This window comes from Rousettus aegyptiacus, unplaced genomic scaffold (genome assembly GCF_014176215.1).
Source record: "Rousettus aegyptiacus isolate mRouAeg1 unplaced genomic scaffold, mRouAeg1.p scaffold_m13_p_3, whole genome shotgun sequence".
Classification (NCBI taxonomy): Eukaryota; Metazoa; Chordata; class Mammalia; order Chiroptera; family Pteropodidae; genus Rousettus; species Rousettus aegyptiacus.
In genome coordinates, this window is record NW_023416306.1 from 981,607 (window position 1) to 999,861 (window position 18,255).

General features: G+C 67.9%; 1 protein-coding gene across 2 annotated transcripts in view; it reads left to right on the plus strand.

Moving 5' to 3' along the window:
• The first annotated feature begins 2,695 nt into the window (after positions 1–2,695).
• The window catches only part of NOTCH1 (notch receptor 1), a 42,488-nt gene continuing 26,928 nt past the window's right edge, over positions 2,696–18,255 (plus strand). Inside the window, exons 1-2 of one of the 2 annotated variants that reach the window (XM_036239226.1) lie at positions 2,696–2,960; positions 5,109–5,190. In XM_036239226.1, the coding sequence (XP_036095119.1) occupies positions 2,711–2,960; positions 5,109–5,190 (332 nt within the window). In that variant the 5' untranslated portion in view covers positions 2,696–2,710. Of the gene's footprint in view, positions 2,961–3,104; positions 3,402–5,108; positions 5,191–18,255 lie in introns of those variants that run through there. The other variant, XM_016153074.2, reaches the window with a different exon arrangement.

Below are 18,255 nucleotides of genomic sequence, written 5' to 3' on the forward strand. Positions count from 1 at the left end.
GGGACTGGCTGGCCAGCCCGGCCCATCCACCGAAGACAACATCACACAGCCATGCAAGCCACGTCCCAGAAAGACGCCCAGCCGCTGGGAAGCGTTCCGGTTGGTTCTAAGTGGGGAAAGTGGGCAGGACTGTAGAAACCCTTTACCAGAGGGGTTAGCCGAGGCCCAGGGGTCAGGGAGGGCCCACCCAGCAAAGGCCAGGGCTGGACCTGGGTCTGGCCGGGGTGGCCAGGGGCAGCAGGGCCGGGTCTGTTTTATCATCCGCTCCGTAAGGTGGAAGGGCCCACCCTTGGCACACCGGGGCCTTCCCACAGCTGCCCTCGCAGGCCACCCCCATCTCAGCCCAGCCGCCTTTGCCCCTCCCCCAGACCCACGGGGGCCGCAGACCTTGCCTGCACCCTAAGTTCGATCTGCAAACAATTCGTGAGGATGGGGGGGGCAGTGGTATGCCCAGCCCTGCCCCTGAGCTGGAAAGGTTGGGGGCGCCACACTGTCCCCCCTGGGGTCACAGGCAGCTCCTGGGGTGTCCTCAGGAGTCACTGCTGCCAGAGGGTGGGGCCAGCACGCTCAAGCCTGGCTGCGCCTCGGAATCCTGGGGACCACCGAACATGCTGACCCCTGCCCCAAGAGGCCGAGTCAGCCGGATCCCCTGCAGGAGGGGCTGGGATGGGCCAACATCAGCGCGGCCTCCGCAGCCCACCCCGGCAGGGGCAGGAGAAAGGGAAGCTGGCCCTGGGGAGAGGCCCGGAACCGGAGCCGAGGTGGCCCCTGGAGGGGAAGGTGGCAGCCGGGCATTTGTCCCTCCCCTCTGCAAGCTGGGCACGCGGGGCCCGTCGGGTGGTGTGTCCTCGCTCAGCGGCCTCGCGTGGGACCGGCCGCAGACCTGGTCTCAGCCCCGCTGAGGGCAGGAGGCCCGAAGTGGCCACAGGCTCGCTGTTGCCCTCCGGTTCAGCTTCTTGCTGTCCACCCGCCAGGGCTGCCTGCCAAGAGGGGATTTCCAGGTCTCAGGCCCTCAGGACCCCAACCCTGCCCCCCCCCAAAAAACCCTTGCCAGGAAAGTTTCATGAAGCCAGCAGGCCAGAAACTGCCAGCCCACTGTGTGAAGGAGCCAGCTCTGCACCCACTTGCCAGGGCTTGGAGTGGGGAGCCGCTCCCCAGCCCCAGCCACTTCTGGCTTTCCTGGGGTCTCCTCTGCTCAGGTGCCCATAGGGTACCCCAAGAGGCAAGCGCCACAGGGGTCGCCAGCCTGGGAGCCTGGTGGCCCTGGCACTTGGCTGAGCGGCCGCTCCTGGTTGGGGGCCCAGATGAGACCCCCTCCGCCCCTCCCCCTTTGCCCCTCCCCCTCACTCCTGCGCAGTGCTGTCCCTGCGCAGAAGAGCGAGACTTGCTCCAAGCCAGGGCCGGACAGGGCTTCACTCTGGGCCTGAAGCCTACTGGCAGAGACACAGGGCTCCCGCGGACAGCACGCAGGCAGCGGCTCCAGGAGCACCCGGCGCAAGGCCTTCGGGCGTCCCAGGAAGAGGGGCGTGTGCTGTGCTGAGCCCCGAGTCTGTCAGCCAAGGTGCGGGGTGCTGAGGCGGTACTTCGCAGCCCTCTTCTTTTTCCTGTGAAAATCTGCTGCTGCCGTTGCATAAACTAACTTGCTGCCTCCAGGTGCCTCCTCCCCTGACCCCAAGAGAAGTTACCCCAGGCTCTGAGAAGTGTCTCAGCTTCTGGGGGGAGGCAGGCGAGGACGCTCCAGCGGCAGCTGGGGGGAGGGGGGCGTGCGGGGAGGGGTGTCCGGATTGGCTGTCCCTCCAGGGCTCACAGCAGCATGCCAGCTGCCACCAGTGCCCTGCAACAGCTGCGCCACGACAGGCGGGCCAGGGTCAGGTGCCTAATCTGCCACACTGGCGCCTGGCGCTGGCCACCTCCCGGCCGGTCCCCAGGCTTTCCACATTCCTGCGGGTGTTCCTTCCCCAGAACCCTGCACCCGACTAGGTCCCTCCCCACCTCTGCGTCTCCCTCTGGCACCCACTAACTCCGGGGGAAGGCCAGGACGTGGACTGGGTGGATGAGCCTCCTGCCAGAGCGCCCACCACTCTGGGCTGGGATGGGGCAGGCTGTCTGTCCCCTCTCTGAGGCCGTGATCTCTGGCCTCCCAGGACTAGCGTAGGCATTTTGGACGCCCAGCGCTTAGCGCGCCTTGGCAGAGGATGCCCAAATCGGGACTCGCAGCGGAGAAATAAACCAGCCGGAAGGAGCACGTGGGAGGGGCCAGGGCGGCACCAGCGCCAGCAGAGGCCTGACCCCGGTGCTTTGCGGAACACCTTTGGTGGGAGGGGCCAGGAGAAGGGGCAGGACAGTGACCGAGGAGAGTCGAGAGGCGGGGTCCCCCTGGGGGAGCGGGTGCGCAACCCGTCCGGCTTTTCGTTGGCCCTAGGCTGTTCCTTGGGGCTCTCAGGGTTCCCTTTCCAAGGGTTGCGACCGCAGCGGAACCGTCCCTCTGGGTCAAGTGCCCTGGCTGTTAGAGCCAGGGGTGTCTGGCCTTGGTCTCCGGAGGATCAAAGCTGCGACCACGGGGCTCCTGGTGGTGGAGCCCCTGGGTCGGGGGCGCACCGAAGGCTGCCGAGGGTGAAACTTATCACAGGACCCGTTGCGGGCCGGGGGTCTCCCATACTTGACTTTGGTCGCTCCTCCCCACCTCCCCGGACTCAGCTCTCCGCCGGGCATGCCGCCCTCCCAGGCTCCCCTTTGCCACTTCTCTGCTATTGAGATGCAAATGGTGCCAATTGTCGCTGAGCCCGGCAGCAGCCAAAACTGGATCCTTCCGCAGCCCCGACCAAACTTTTGGCCTCTGAAAACTTTCGAACGAGAAGTAGTCCCTAGGGCCGGCCTCCGACCCCCCCCCGCATCGTCGCGGTCCCCGACCCCGGGGGACCAGGGCTCCGGACGCGCGCCCCGGTTCCAGGAGGCTCAAGGTTGGTCTGGGCTCGCCGAGGGGCGCGGCCCGCGAGGGGGCGAGGGGTGCGGAGGGATCGGCGGGGGCGGGGCCCTGAGGGGCGGGGCCAGTGGGCCGGGGGCGGAGCTCGCGGCAGCCCTGAGCCTCACTAGTGCCTTGGCCGCGGGAGGGAGCATAGGGGTGCGGGGTGCGGGCGCCGCGCAGCGAGGGGACGAGCCGGGGCGCGGAGCCGGGGCTGAGTGGCCACGAGAGCCCAGCTCCGCTCAGAAGCCGGGAAGGAGAGGGCAGTAGCGGGCCGCCGCCGCCCGCGAGACCGCCGGGCGCGCGCGAGTGCGCCCGAGCCCCGCCGGCCCGGCGCAGGAGGCCGCCCCTGGGCGCCGCGGGCAGCCGCGGGCAGGCATGCCGCCGCTCCTCGGGCCCCTGCTCTGCCTGGCGCTGCTGCCCGCCTTCGGCGCACGAGGTAGGCGCCCGCCCACTGCGAGCCCGCAACTTTCCGCGCCCTTCGGAAACTTTGGCGGCTCCCTACGCGCGCGCCCCAGGTGGCTGGGAGCGGGCGGCCGGCGTGGGGAGGGGAACGGGGCGTCCCGGGGCGGGGGCAGGTTGGGGGGGCCACCGGTCCGGGGCTGGGGGAGAAGTACAGACCTTCTCCCGCGCTGCCTGCCCATTTAGGGGTGGACTCGAGCCGCCCGCTCCTGGACCCGGGTTTGAAATCGGGTTTGAAGCCCGGCGTGGGACGTTGCCCGCCACCCCCCCCCCAGGCCAAACCCTGAGCTCGCCCTTCACTAGCTGCGCGTGGGGCTCGCCGCTGGGGCGGGCGAACTGCCTACTGCTTTTCGATTTGAATCGAGTCGGTTTGGGTTTCCTGTTACTTTGGGGCCATTTATCTTTTCTCCGTCTCTGGCCCGCGGCAGGGGCGGATGTTGGGACTCGGAGTGTGGGGTCCGGGGCGCCGCGTTCGCCTTCGCCGAGTCGCCCCGGCCCGGCCGGGTGCGGCGCGTGGTGGGCTGCGAGGCGGGCCAGCCTACCAGCCCCGTTTGGAGAGTTCGCGCAGGGCTGGGTCAGGGTGCTCGGACCTAGGACCCAAGGGTCCCCGGACCCCTGGGCATCCTGCCCGCCAGTGGCCCCTCCCCGCGCGGAATTTCTGCCTCCTGTCCCGCTCACAGACAATTTTGGGGGGTGGGGAGTCGGGAGTGCGGAAGACTCAGCTGCGATTGGTGGGACTTTCACTTTGCTGAGTTCAAGTTCGGAAATCTTGCCTCGGCCAACAGTGGGACGTGGGGAGGGGGCGCTTAGTTCTCTCTTCACGTGGAAGGGGTCTCCGAGCAATCGAGTGGTAATTAACACAACTCCCACAAAAATCAGGGGAGGGGGGAGAATTAGCTCCCGGCTTCCAGGAGCTAGGGTTCCAGGCCATGCCCCGCCCCAGCGTCCGGTGTGGGGCTTAGTTTACACAGCCCTGGTAAGATGGAGAGGGAGGGGCTTGATTAATTGATCTCTTCTCGGGAATAGGGTCAAATTCCTTCCAAATGGGGCATCTTCATCCTCCTCCCCTGGGTGCCTGGGGTGGGGGCAGCCCTGAAGATGCCTGTGAGAGCAGGTATTGGGTGTCGGCGGAGGCGGGGCCAGGTCCCCAGGGTGCAGTCCCCGTGCCCCAGAAGGCGGCCCTGGCACCACAATGGGCTGCTCTGATTCCTCCACCGGCCAGGGCTTTGTTGGCGGCCGGGCGGCTGGCCTTGCAGCTGTCGCATTTTCCCACGAGCCGGAGCGAGTGTGCCCCCCCCTGCACTGCCCCCTCCAGGATGTGTGTGAACAGCGGGCCAGGCCCAGCGGCTGCATGCGCTCCCCTGTGGGGGTGCGCAGCCTTCGTCCGCCGCTGTCCAGGTGGTATTTCAGGCCACCACTCCCCACTCTGAGCGTGACCTGTGCACCTGCCACCCAGCCCACCTGTCCCCACCCCCATTTCTGACTATAGAACTCTGGGCGGAATGTTGAAGCTCCTTGGGGTTCATTCGGGGCTTCCTGAGGGCCCCTGCCCCCAGCATCCCCCTTACTCTGCAGAGTCTCCGAGGTGAGGGGTGGGCGATGTCCCTTGGGGCAGTCCATTGCCCCCCCCCTTCTGAGGGCTCCGGTGCCTCGGAGGCTGACCTCTCCTCTCGCCCCTCCCTAGGCCTGCGGTGTTCCCAGCCCAGCGAGACCTGCTTGAATGGCGGGAAGTGTGAAGTGTTCCCCAACGGCACTGAGGCCTGCCTGTGAGTAGCCCCCTGCGGGACCTGTTGCTTTTGTCGGGAGCAGAGCCCCTGCCTTCTGCAGCGGGGGCCAGCAGGGACAGAACACTGGGCCATTGTCTTCTGGAGATGGCCCAGAAGGCTGGGCGCGGTCACGTGCTACTTTTATTGGACAGAGTCTGGCAATTACTTAATCACCAGCAATTATGCTGCGTGTGGAGCTGGTCTGGCTTCTGCAAGCAGGAGCGCTCCTTTGTGGACCACCTCAGGCTCCTGGGGTGCTGAATGGGAATCCCCAGTACCCCGTTTCTTCCTAAAGTCCCTGAGAAACAATCGGCCTGCCAGGGAGACTGTGGGCCTTTTATGGAGAGGCCCAGCCACCACCACCCTGCCCCTGGGGAGCACCTCCTCCAGGCAGGCAATGCTTCCGTAAAATCGGGACTGTCTCAGGATCAAGCCCACCTTGCTTAGCCCTCTGCCTTGGCCAGCTCGCTCCTCCTCTTGCCTCAGGTGAGGCTGGGGAAGAAAAGTTGGAACCGGTCTTGTTGGCCCCACCCAACCTCTCTGGTTGCCGAGGACGGGGTGGGGAGGGACCCGCTGGAAGTTTGGTTTCTGTGCCGGCATCTGCGACACCAACCCCCTAGCCATCTGGCCCTCCGCCCTCAGCCATGGGTCCTCGGCTGTGAAATGGGCGCGTGCTAAGGGGGCGCGCGTCTGCGGTCTGCCGGCTTGGAAGTCCCGGCCAGCCTTGGGCAAGTGTTCCTGCTGGGGCCCGTGCCCTTCAACTTGAGTTCAGCCCTGACGAGAATAATGAGGAGGTGCCTGCAGGCTGGAGAGCGGGCACCCTGCTCCCCCCAGAGGAAGAAGTGGCCCCCAGCCCCGCCGGCTAGCCCTCATGCCAGGCGCGGAGGGCCCATTCCCTTGACAACCCCAGCCAGTGGGCAGGCAGCCCCCTCCTCCCCTGCCCCCACCCTGCCCACTCTGCAGCCAATTAAGCAGGTCTGTGAGCAGTTTAATGGACAAAGCGGATTGTGTCTTTGTCAGACACTAATGAATGCACACTTTTTTTTTTTTTTTTGCTTTTTTGGGGGCCTTTTTCTCCTCCTGCAGAAGCCTTACCGACGCTCGATGCCCTAAATCTTGTTTCCTTTCATTCAGAGACCGACAGCTGGGATTCGGTGGAAGTGCAGGGGCTATTGTTGGGGGAGGCGGATTAATGCTGTGTGATTAATTATGCGTGGCTTCCCAGAATGCATAGCTCCCTCCCGCCCGCTCCTGCGCGTGGGGGTGAGAGGCTCCAGACTTCTTCAGAGGGTTTTGGGAAGGCAGGAGGGCGTGCGGTGCTGGGAGCAGCCTCTTCGCCGTGCCTCAGGGAGCAGGGGCAGGCTGGCCCAGAGGACGTGGGCGTCTCCCAGGCCCGGAGCCTGAGCCAGATGCCTCCTGGGCCGGAAAGGAAAGGGGCTGCCTTGGGTTATAGGCTGCTGCAGCCCCTCCCTGACGCCGGGATGAGAGGCTTCAAGGGGACAGAGTGACAGTGCGACGTGGTTGCAGACCCCGAAGCGTGGGCTCCTTGGGAGCCCCGCCAGCCAAGCCAGGCCACTGACCCGGGTGTGGGCCTTGTCTCCCCCCCGGGGGTCTGGCACTTCCCCTCTTTGGCGGGAAGCCTGCCTCAGCCTGGCCTGGCGCTCAGCCGAGCTCAGCCCACAGAGACCCCATTGTGCACACCCCGAGATCCTCGGAAGATGAGCAGAAGCACATCCTCAGAGGCAGCGGCGTGTTGGAGACCAGGGACCAGGGCGGGGACAGTCCCCCAGCCAGGCTGGGGCGGGGGGGGGGTTGGCACAGGCCCGGATTCAGGCGTGGCTCCGGCCAGGGCCCCGCTCCCTGCACTTCCGGGCCTGTGCACCCCGTTCCCTGGAGGCCCGGCCGCCGGCTGGGCAGGGAGCCCCCTTCTTTCCCGATGGCGCTCGCGTGTAGTCCTCCAGGGCTCCGCCAACCGGGGTGTGGACCCCAGCTCTGCATCCCCCAGCAGGACCCCCCGAAAGTCCTTGGAGTCTGTGCTGGTTTGCCAGCTCCCCCGTGGTTAGGGAGTGGGGTGGCAATGTCACAGCGCCGGGCACGTCGGTACCTGGCGAATCATATCTCCACCCCCGAGAGACAGAACCTTCCGCAGGAACCGCTAGTCAGCGCCGGGGAAGGCTTCACCCGCACAGCTGCTGCCTTGGGAAGTCCTGGAGGCCTCGGCCCGGAGGACAGCCTCCCGCACGGCCCTGGACGGCTGTCGTGTGCTGTGGCCACGGGGGCTGCGGTGGGGGGCCGGTGGCCTGCGGGCAGGCCGCGGGGGTCACTGCGGCCTCTGCCTGTCTCTAGCCTCTCAGCCAGCCCTCTCAGGGTTGAAATGGGATGTTGAAGTGGGCTCCCCTCTTTTTTCCTGATGGGGGAGGGGAGGTTCCAGTCGGGACTGTCGTCCTTAGAGTGAATATGCGTTCTCGGTCCAAAAGGCTGTGGGGGCCACCCAGTTCCCAGAGGACTGAGATACTCCCCGGGCCCTGCAGAAAGGCCGGCTGCCCCACCCCTGGCTGTGACGAGCACCCGACCCAGGACTGGCCTCGGTGGTCTGAGGGTTGCGTAAGGGGGCCCGGGGCGCGTCGCTTCCTCCCGCCTTCTGAGCTGACGGCGCTGGTTTCGGGATCCCCATTCTTGACATTTAATTGGCTAATGAGTTAATTCAGAGAATCCAGGTGGTGCTGCCTGGTGTGCCCGGTGCTGCCCAGTGCTGCCGGGGGAGGGGCGGCCCCGGCCTAGGATTTCGTCCCCCCCACCCCCCGGCGGCTCCGAGCGGTAACCACTCTGCTCCCTTCTGCAGCCTGGGCGCCCGCTGGCTGCTGGCCTCCGCTCTAGGCCTCGGCCCCGGGCCAGACAGCCCCTGCCCTCGGGGAGCTGACTAGCATGCGGCAGGCGTGTGTGACGTGCCCCCCGGCGGCGCAGCGCGGTGGGCGAGGCGGCCCTGTGGCTCCGTGAGCAGGCGACCGGCGGTGGGGGGGGGGGGAAGCCTGCTGCGCACCGAGGGGCCGCTGGCCGGCCGGGCACCGCATAGCGCCGAGCGGGCCTGGCCCTGCCTCTCTTGCGCGTGCCCCCGAGCGCCACCACCCTGCCACACCATCCCGGGTGGGCCCTGCCTGGCCACGCTTCAAGGGAGCAGGGCTGAGACTACAACTTCCCTCTAAAAGAGGTTTGGGGGTTCAGGCGGGAAGTGGCTGAGGCGGGAAGTGACTGGGCCAGCCACCTGACTTGGGACAGGCGCTCGGAACGGAACGTTATGCATCTTCTGTCACCTGGTCTGGCTGTTTCCATTGAGTCACCTGCAAGCCTTGGGCGAGGCTGAGAATGAGAAAAGGTCCCCGTAGGACTTCCTCTGTTTACTGGTGCCTGGGCTTCACGGCCCGGGGTTAGGAAAGCACACGTGAACTCTCACCTGCCCACTTCCACCTGGGGAGGCACCAGGGCGCACACTCCCCGCGGGGCCAGGCCCTGCCTCTGAGCCGCAGCCTGCCTCTTTGTCCGCCTCGAAAAAATAATGGCAGCATTTTTTAGAAAGAGACAGAAGACTGCCCTTAGCAGGAAGAGGCTGCGGGGCAGGGCAGACAGCGGACCACAGAGCTGCCCTTCAGCAGGACAGCCGAGCTGGGTCTCGGGGCGCAGGCCCCGTGCTGGCGTCTCCCGAGGCTGGGGGGGCGGGGGCGGGGGCGGGGTGTGCAGGGGGTGCCAGGTCGAAGCCTGGTGGCCCTGCGGGAGCCAGCCTCCTTCCTCACTCCCTGTGCCTTGGACGGGTGGCAGTGGCCATCTCTGGCAGCCGAGGCCCACCGGGCAGGGCCCTGCAGGGCCGAGGGGTCGCGCCCTCCTGGGGTGTGGAGGACACCTTTCCTGTTTCATGTCTCGGCTATAAATAGTGGAAGGATGTGGCTTTGCAGAGTTGATTGAGCGTCTAGATTGCTTTCCTCAATAATGGAACTATTATAACTCCACACACAGACAGCTGCTTTTATCTGGCGGCGTAGAACCCTGACCCCGACAGACGGACGGACAGAGGTGTTGTTCGGCTGGCTCCTACCCCCTCCAGGTGGTGCCTACCTCTGCCCCTTTTTATTTTTTAATGCCCGGTTTACAGGTGGGAAAAACTGAGGCTGAGCACGGGGGTGGGGATCTGAGGCCGGCTTACGTCAGCTCTTACCTTAGTGTGCAAGCATTTCCAGAACTTTCCAGAGGCTTTCCAGAGGCTTTAACGAGCGGCTGGCTTCGGGGCATTATGACTGTGCATCAGGGTGTGTTTGATGGTCCTGGAGGTTGGGGGGGCTGGACTTGGCTGTCCCTGGTCGGCGAGTGGGCCCCACCCCGTGCCCTGGCTCTGGTTTGCTGTGGCCCCCTTCATATATGTATGACCTCCCTGGGCCTTGGCCTCCCCCTCCGTTGGTGAGGGGGCCGGGTTAGGTGGCCCCCGGGGCGCCCTTCCAGGCTCTTCCTGGCAGGGCCATGGAATGGGTTCTGGTGATGGGCAGCAGTGTGGTGGGGGCGCAGGTGCGAGGGGAGGGCGGGCAGGCCTGGCCATGTGGCAAGGCAGGTTCTGCGGGTCTGGGGCCAGTGCTGGGCTCTGCCGTGCTTACCACCTAGCCCGCGGGCGGGGAAGCACCTGCTGGGGAGGGGGCTGTGGCGGACAGGCGCCATGGGGGAGGGGCGGGCAGCGGGATGCCCTTCCTCCCGCGGGCGCCCGGCGGCACCTCACTGGCCTCGCCCCCCACCCTGCTCTCTGGGAGCGTAGAGGAGCCGGCGGCCAGGTTTGGGAGGAGTGGGTGTGCGTGTAGGTGTGTTGCAGGTGAATCACACACGGATTTTGCCGCCGTAGCTGCACACTTCCGTGGCATCCAGTACGTTCACAGGGTTGTGCAACCATCACTTAGTTCCAGAATTTTCCATCACCCCAGACAGAGGGAGCCCTCGGACCCCTTTTTAAGCAGGCCCACTCTCCCATTGCCCCAACCCTGGCGAGCCCTCCTCTGCCTTCCGCCTCCGGATTTGCCCATTTGGACGTTTCCCGCGCTCGGGGTTGTCCAGCCTGTGGCCGTCGTGTCTGGCTTCTGTCCCTCGGTGCGTTTCCAGGGTCCACCCACACCGCGATGTGTGTCACTGCTCCGGAGTGCGGGCCTCAGCCACCTGAGGCTGGCCGGGAGCGGCCAAGGGTGTGCCCCAGCTTCCAAGGCCTTGCACGGTCTTAGACAGAAGTCCGGGGGTGGGCGGGGTGGGCTGGGGGGCAGCAGATGTCTGGAAGGCTTTCTGGAAGAATCCGTGGTGGCTTCTGGGCCTGTGTGGCCACCCACCTGGCAGACACGAAGCCCCCTCGAGGGAGGCCTGGTACGTCACCAGGTGACTTAGTCAGGATGGCCTGGCCTGCTCAGGGCCCCACGCCAGCTCGAGGGCGTGACATGGGCAGGGCTGGGATCTGGGACGTCTCAGAGGCAGGGTTCTCCTCCAGGCTGCCTTCGGGTCTGGGGAGGCCCCACGTCTGCTGCGGGGCGCCATCGCGGCCTGGGGACCCTCGACGGAGCAGTCCCTTCCGTCGGGGTGACGAGTGAATGTGGGCTCCTCCCGCCCCGCACCCACTGCCCCGTGATGGAAGCGTTCTGGAAAGTGGGGCTCCCTGAACCTCCTCGTGCACGTCCCCCGTGCTCGGGGCAGCGGTGTGGACGCTGTGTTGCTGACGCTTCAAAGTGAAGTCGTCCGGTTCCTGCCCGGCCGCCAGGCTGCCTCTCCGAGCGCGCGCCCATCAGGGGGGCTGTGGGCGCCTCCACGTGGCCAGGGCTCTCCGGCCAGGCAGCACCCCCTCTCCGCAGCTCACCCCTCCTAGCCGTTTGTCGTGCTGTGGGTTCTGGGCAGGGGGCGGGGGGCGGGGGTCTGTCTCTGGAGTGTGGCGGCCCCCTACCTGAGCAGTGGACCGGCCCTCTGGGGCTCAGAGCTTCCTGGAGGGGAGGAACCGGGGTCCTGCTTTCAGGTGGGCCTTGGGGGGTGCACGGGGGGTGGGGCTGGCCTCCGATGCCCACAGTCAGGGTCACCGAGGCGCGGCTGCCAGGGGGTCCGTGTGCAGTGGACGCTAGGCAAGGCCCAAATGCCACTCGACCCTCCAGCCACAGAGCTTAGCCCCAGGGTGGGACCCCGACCCCAGGACGGTCGCCGACTCGCCCGGCCCTGCCTGCTCGGGGTCGGGGGGCCCGGGGCACAGCCACTGTCACTGCAGGGCAGTCCGGCTGAATCCCAGGCTGGTGGTTCAGGTTCTCACCCAAGCAGTGGCCGGGCGGCGACCCCCACGGTCCGGTCCGAGCGAGCCACACACTCGCTGTGCTCAGGGAGCGCGGATGGGAGAGCGTGTCCCCGGCCGGGGGTCCGCCGTGCGCCTCTGCAGGCGTCGATGGCTGTTCTCTTAAGCTGTGTAAACGGTCCCCTGTCACTCTGTTGACACTGCTGGTTTGCTGAACAAACTCTTCCCCCGCAGGTAGTGCCGAGGCCAGCCTCCCCCAGCGCGCGCCGGGGCCGGCGGCTTCGGCGGGTGCACCGCGGTGGCAGTGCCGCGGCCTCAGGCGAGGGGCTGGGGTTCGAGGCGGCGCCCGGGGGGCCGCCGTGCCCATCCCCCGGCAGACGGTGCCCGGCCGTGCTCTCCCAGGCCCCGGGGGCGCGTGCGGGAGCAGGTGGGCGGCCTCTGGAAAGACCTGTCTGTGCCTGAGCGGCGGGGACCAAGTTGGGAGCCTCGGGGACCTGCCTCCCACCATTTCCTCTCGCTTTCAGTTGTTGGTGAACGGAAACTACAGTTACTGGAAGTGAGAGGTTTAGGGGAGAAGCCAGACTTTTGAGTGTGTGTTTTTCTCTGACAGCTTTTCAGTAAGAGGTGCTGAGCTAAGTAAGGCTGGGTGGTGGGAAGGGTGCTCAGGCCGGCGGAGGTGGCAGCCGGGGACAGGTGGGGGCCCCGGCCACGCTTCCGCCCCTTGGGGCCTCTGTCTCTTCCTCCTTGCACAGAAAGGCCTGGTGAGGTGGCTCCCTCCGGACCTCTGAGTCAACGCGGAGGTCCCCCCACATTGCCAGCCAGGCTGGTCTTCCCGGAGGGTGGCCCTGTGGGGCAGGGTCCCCACCCTGCACTGTCAGCAGTCAGAACGAGGGAGGCCTCAGCCCCGGCTGGGGGAGGCCAGGCAGGGCTCTGGGTTCCGGTGACAGCGTGTGGCGGGGGCTCAGGCGGGGTGCCCTCGCAGGGTCCAGGGCCTGGCCCGGAGCAGCACTGGTGTCCGGGACAGTGTCCGGGGCCGGAGCCAGCCGGGCGGCTCCAGGTTCCTCAAGGCCTGGCCTCCAGCCTGCAGGGAGACGCGGTTTGAGCCGGTCGCCCCGTGCTGCCCGGGTCCAGCACGCCGGCCAGACGGCGCCGTGGTCAGCGGTGTGGGCTGTGGTCGCCTGCCTGTCACCGCGTGGGCCGCGTGGCCTTGGCGCTCACCCCTCTCTCTGCCCCCTTTGTCCTGGGAGGACGGGGACCCGGCCAACCCCTCGAAGGTCCTGCGGGCCCCGGCGCCACCCCACCGCTCGTGGCGCTGTGGTCGGCGTCTCACCTTGAGGTGGCCCTGGGTTCTCACGGGTGGCCCAGCAGACAGATCGGTCCCGTGTCCCCGAGGACCACGTTGGTTTTTTACTCTGCACCGGAGCCTGGTCCTCACGCTCCATAGCTGTGTCCAGAAAGCGCCCAAGGCCCAGCCCAAGGACCTTTCCCCAAAAGGAAAAGCCCCCGTGCAGCCCTCAGTCCATGCCCGGGGCCCAGGACCCCTGCTGGCCCCAGGGTGTGACGTGCAGGCCCCTCCCCCGCTGGGCCCCGCCAGGCCTGGGTGCAGCTGGCTGGATCCTGTGTTCTGGCATTCGTACCCAGGTGCCTCGGTGGCTGTGCTGGGCCTGGGGCGAGTGAGGGCCGCGTGTGGACAGCCGGGTGCACAGTGGGCCTGCGTCCAAGCCTGCAGGGCGGGGTTGGGGGCTGAGGAGCACTTGGGGGCCGTGAACCGGGGAGAAGGCCAGAGGGAGGGGGGCTGGACACCGACACAGAATGGTGGTGACCCCGGGGACCGCCACCGAAGCCCGCACGCCACGCCGCAGCCGCGTCAGAGCCACGGCTGGCCACACTAGGGTCGCCGCGGCCCGAAGTCAGGGGGGCGTCCTGGGAGCAGGGGGAGAATGGCAGGTGTGGGCTCCATGTCCTGGTCCCTGGTGCCAGCCGATGCCACACTGCGTCGGGCACCAGGGCTGAGACTGGTGACAGGTGTGTGGCGCTGGTGTGACCGTCCTGCTGGACGGCAGGGTGCTGGCCCCAGGGGAGTGGGCAGGACGGCCCTCCGAGGCCCAGGCCTCTCGCCCAGAGCCCCATCCCACCCCACCCCAGGGTTTATGTTTCAAACGAGGCTGTAGGAATGCCTCGTCCGGGTCGGTCTGGGGACATCGGGTGGTCAGGCGAGAGACCAAGGCCGCAGGCCGGGCAGCTGGGGTGCACACCTTCCTCCCCTGCCCTGCGCTCCTGCCGGCTCCTTGGTGGTCTCGGGGTGGGGGCTGTCCTGACTGCCCCCTCCCCCCGGAGCCTGGCCACCATTGCTGGTGAGGAAGGCTGAGCGCAGCATTCAGACCCGGGTGGTGCCACGGACGTGAGCTGCCTGCGCCCAGTCGTCTGACCTGTGACCTGGGCCCTGGGGCCTGCAGGCACCTGTGCGAGAAAGCCAGCCGCCTCCACAGGCAGGCGGGGTCGGGGCTCCGTTTCTTCCTCCTGGGGTTCGCACAGGGTCCTCGGTGTCCTTGCCTGCATCCTCACGGTGCTGGACACGGAGCTGGGGCTGCCCGAGCGTCCGCCCACCTGCTCTGTGTCGGGGAGGATACCCCCCTTCCCGCTGCCCCTCCTCACGGCACCTGCTCCTGGGAGCAGAGGCCGGGCAGCTCCGGGACCCGCCTGGCTTTGGCGTGGAGCTGTGCGCAGTTGCTGACTTAATTAATCGAGTTTGGATTAAGCCTCCCCTGTGTGCCCGGCCTCACATGCCTATTGATTCTCTCGCTGTGTCTGGGCTCCGCCCTGCTCGGGAGCCGAAGCCCCTGGCAGTTGTGGGGTCCCTGGCCTCCCCGGCGGTGGGGGCCACGGGCTCAGCAGGCTCATCCACTTGGATCTCCAGGGCTCATTTGGGGGGACGGGCCTCTGGGGGGACACATTCCAACCTTGCCTCCAGCACGGGCTCTGTCTTTTTGGGACCAGGTGGGGAACTCCCCGCAGGGAAGGGCTCAGCAAGCTGTTCCCATGTGCCCTCATTCCGTGGGGCCCCTGTAACAGCGGGTCCTGCGAGTCCCATGCCTTTGCAGAGCTGGGCGGCCGGGCCCCTGCCGGCCACTTCCCACATCCAGGGCGGGGCGGCTGGGGGCCGCGAGGGACAATGAGCGTCTCCCCGCAGTGGGAAAGGGGGCTTCCGGGGAGGACGGGTTCCGTCCCCACACAAAGGGCTTCCCCCGGAGCCAGGACGAGCGTGGCTTTTCCTGCATTTCCTCTTCCCAGCGTATTTTAAACCATCCAAAGGTGCCTCATGGGAGAGGGAGCCGCGTCGGGGCGGAAGTCGGGGCTGCAGGCCCCAGGGCTGCCCTTCTGGTCTGGGGGGGCAACTGGCGTTGGGGGCTGGGGTCTGTCTGCAGCTGACCGGGCGGCCCCCCACCTGCACCGCTTCGAGCAGTCCGGGGGTGCCGAGGCGGGAAGCGGCTTCCCTACGCTGCAGCCGGACTCGCTGGGCACCCCCCCGGCACGCCCACCTGACCCCACCCCACCCCGTGCCCCCGACTGCCTGTGGCTGGCTGCAGCCCATCCCCCGGGCCGGTCCCTGGAGTCTGGGGCTGGCCGTGGCTTTGGGAGGCGTGGCGAGGGGCCTGAGCGGCCACCTGGCCACTGCTCGCCCTGGCTCAGGTCTCGCTTGGGCTTTCATCAGGGTGGAGGGCTGGTGGGGGGCAGGTGGGGGGCAGCGGAGGTCCCCTAGGCCTCACCCAGCCTGCTGTGAGCACATCAGCCCTCAGCCTCCTGACAGACGAGGGAGCCCTCTGGCATGTGGGGGCACTGGACTAACCTCTGCCCAGGGAGGAGCTGAGGTCCCAGGACAACCCCCCCGCCCCGGCCTCGGCCGGGGACATTTGGGCTTGTCGACCCCACCCCCTCTCGGCAGGAGTCTGGGGACCCAGGGCCTGGCACCCCTCAGGCCTCAGTCTCCCCCATGAGTAAGGGGCCAGAGCCCCCTCCCCCGCCTGCAAACACCTCGCTTCCTGGGCGGGGACGGGGGTCAGCTCTGTTCCCACAGGAGCGGTGGCCTGCCTGGCAGTGGCCCCTGCGTTTGTGTCCAGTTTGATGGTTTGGGTGGAGGGCCAGGCCTTAGAGGGTCTTTGCTTAGTGCCACAGGACCTGGCTTTGTCACCGAGCCATCCGCGTTCCCGGGGCCCTTGTCAGCGGTGGGCCCTGGTGACGCTGACTTGGTCGGTGTGTACAGAGCAGGGGTCCAGGGACCCCAGTTCCCCTCCCTGGGCAGGAGGCCTGTGAGGGGGGCCGTGCTGGCCCTCTGCGGGCATAGCCCCGCCGGGCGGGGGGTAGCATACACCTCTCTTGTGGCAAAGCAGGACCCCCGGCAGGTGGTGGCTCAGGGTGGGCGTCTGAGGAAGCGGCCATCGCTTTCCTGGCCAGGACTGACCGCTCTGCTGTGGGGGGGACTTCAGGCTTTGGGGGAGGCCTGCAGAGGGGTGAGGAGGCGCAGTCCGGCCTCCCTGCTGCGCCTGGCAGGGCGGGGCGGGGGGCTCTGATCTGGATGGGTGGTCCAGGCCCAGAGGGCAAAGGCCAGGACAGACGGCCACTCGCAGCCAGGCGGCTCCTCCCACAGCGTGCCCGTGCAGGCCGCCGGACGCCGTGTGTGAGGGACCAGGACGCGGGGCCGGTCCTGTCAGGGTCGGAGCGCGGGCCGTGCGTCCTGGCCCCAGGCAGGGCGGGCGCTCTGCGCCAGGAGACACCTGTGTCCCCACCATCGTCCCCGAACAGTGTGCCCCGCCTGGGGTGGTCGGTGAATCTCAGGAGAATCAAAGCCAGCTCTGGCCGGGGCGCAGATGCCTCTGGCCCCAACGGCCGAGTCGCCAGGCGACGACTCGGCTGTGCCTGAGGGCCCCCCCCACGACCTCCACTGCACCCCAGGACCTGGAGGCTCAGGCAGGCGGAGCCGGCTGGAGGGCCCCTTCCCGCCCCTGTCCAGGTGGCTTGGCTGTGACCCTGGGAGGCACCTCCCCCAGGTGTCGCTGGTGCTTCCCGGGGAGGGACAGGGCCCCGAGAACTGACCCCCAGCTGTCCAGGCGGGGGCCGCCTCACCCCTTGACCTGTGCTGGACCAGAAGCTCCTCGAGGGCAGAACCGAGTCCGCTGCACCCCTTGGCCGCGCCCTTTCTCTCCCGTTTGGGGTAGGGGGAGCCGTCATCTGTCCCCTGGGGGTGGCAGATGGCTGCGCAGTTTAGAAAGGAAAACAGCACAATTTGGGATTAGTCCTGGGTGAAAGGTCGAGGGCCATCTGCCTCGGCGGCTTCTGGAGTCACATTTCTATGGAGCCGAGCGCTCCGGGGGCGGGGGCTGGCCCGGTGGGAACTCGGAGGCCGGGAACAAAGCCGGGCTGGGCTGCGGGGCAGCAGGCCCAGCGGCTACTTGGCCACTTGGCGCTCCTCCGCCGGCTGCCGGAAGTGCTCTCCCGCGGCCCCCAGCCCCACCTGCTGCTCACCTGCTGCTGGTTGGCGGGGACGGGCCCCGCCCCCGCGTGGGCCTCAGGGTGCCGGGAGCTGGGGCGCGTGGGGGGGGACGGGGCAGTGCTCGGGCCGGAGGTGTGGCTCCGGTCGCTGAGGCCCTGGCCTGGGCCCCGCTCTGGGAGGTCCCTGCGTAGCAAGGTGTGCGTGACTTCCTGGCCAGGCCTGGGCCCCTGTCCCACTGGCCATGGACACTGACCCCTGGGTCAGGCTCCGAGGACAGGCGGCCGTGAGGGGCTCGGGTGCCCGCACGGGTGGCGCTGTCTGGTCTGGGGCCTCGCAGTGCTCCCCCCTCCATAGCGAAGCGTGCTTGGAGGAGGTGACAGGTGTGTGTCCCCGGGAGGGCCTGGCATCGTGGCCAGGCCGGGCGAGAGCTGCAGCGGAGGGGGCCGGGGGGCTGCCCCAGCAGGCGCGGGAGCCCGGGGCCGCGATCGGCCCGCCCCCGGGTACAGACCCCGCACGGCCAGCCGTGGAGTCCGCCCTCCGGCCTCGGTGGCACCTGGAGCCTGGCACGCCCCCGCCGAGCACCTGCCGCAGCTGTCCAACCTCTTGGGTGGCTCCTCCGGTGGCCCGGCCCAGGCCCAGCGTGGGATAGGCGGCGTGCCTTCACGCCGGCCCTGGGCGGGAGTGGGGACACAGTGGCCCTCTCAGCTGCCGCGTCCCCCCAGGAGGAGCCTCTGTGGCTCCTGCCCTGCCCACCGGAGTTGGCGCCCCAGCTCCCAGCTGCGAGCAGCTGCTGCCTGCTTCCCCTGCCCCCGCACGCCTGCCCCTGGCCACTCTCTGCCCGGGCTGCCCACGCCTGGCTTGCCGGTGTGCCTTCCCTCTGGCCGGCCCAGCGTGACACAGCCTGGCCGGCTGCGATGCTATCTCACGGAGGGGTCCCCACCCAGGACGGGGGTGCAGGGGAGCTGTTCACAGGGACACCGCCCTGTGGCTGGGGGGGGGGTCAGAGTGCACATCTGGGCAGGGCTCTTGGGTCCATTTGGGGACACCCAATTTCCTGACACGTTAGGGTGCTGAGCAGGGGGTTGCTGTAGAGGCATGGGGCCCTGGGGTGTCCCCTGGGGCCAGTGACAGGCCTGGCCCAGGCAAAGCAGGGGACTGGGCCGCCTTGTGGCGGGGGGCTTCCTCCGAGCTAGTGGGGCAGGGGTGCAGAGGGAGGCACGGGCCAGGCGGCTGCCACCCTGCTTTGATGACCAGGAGCCCCCTCCCTGTCCAGCAGCCACTGCCTGCCCGCCCT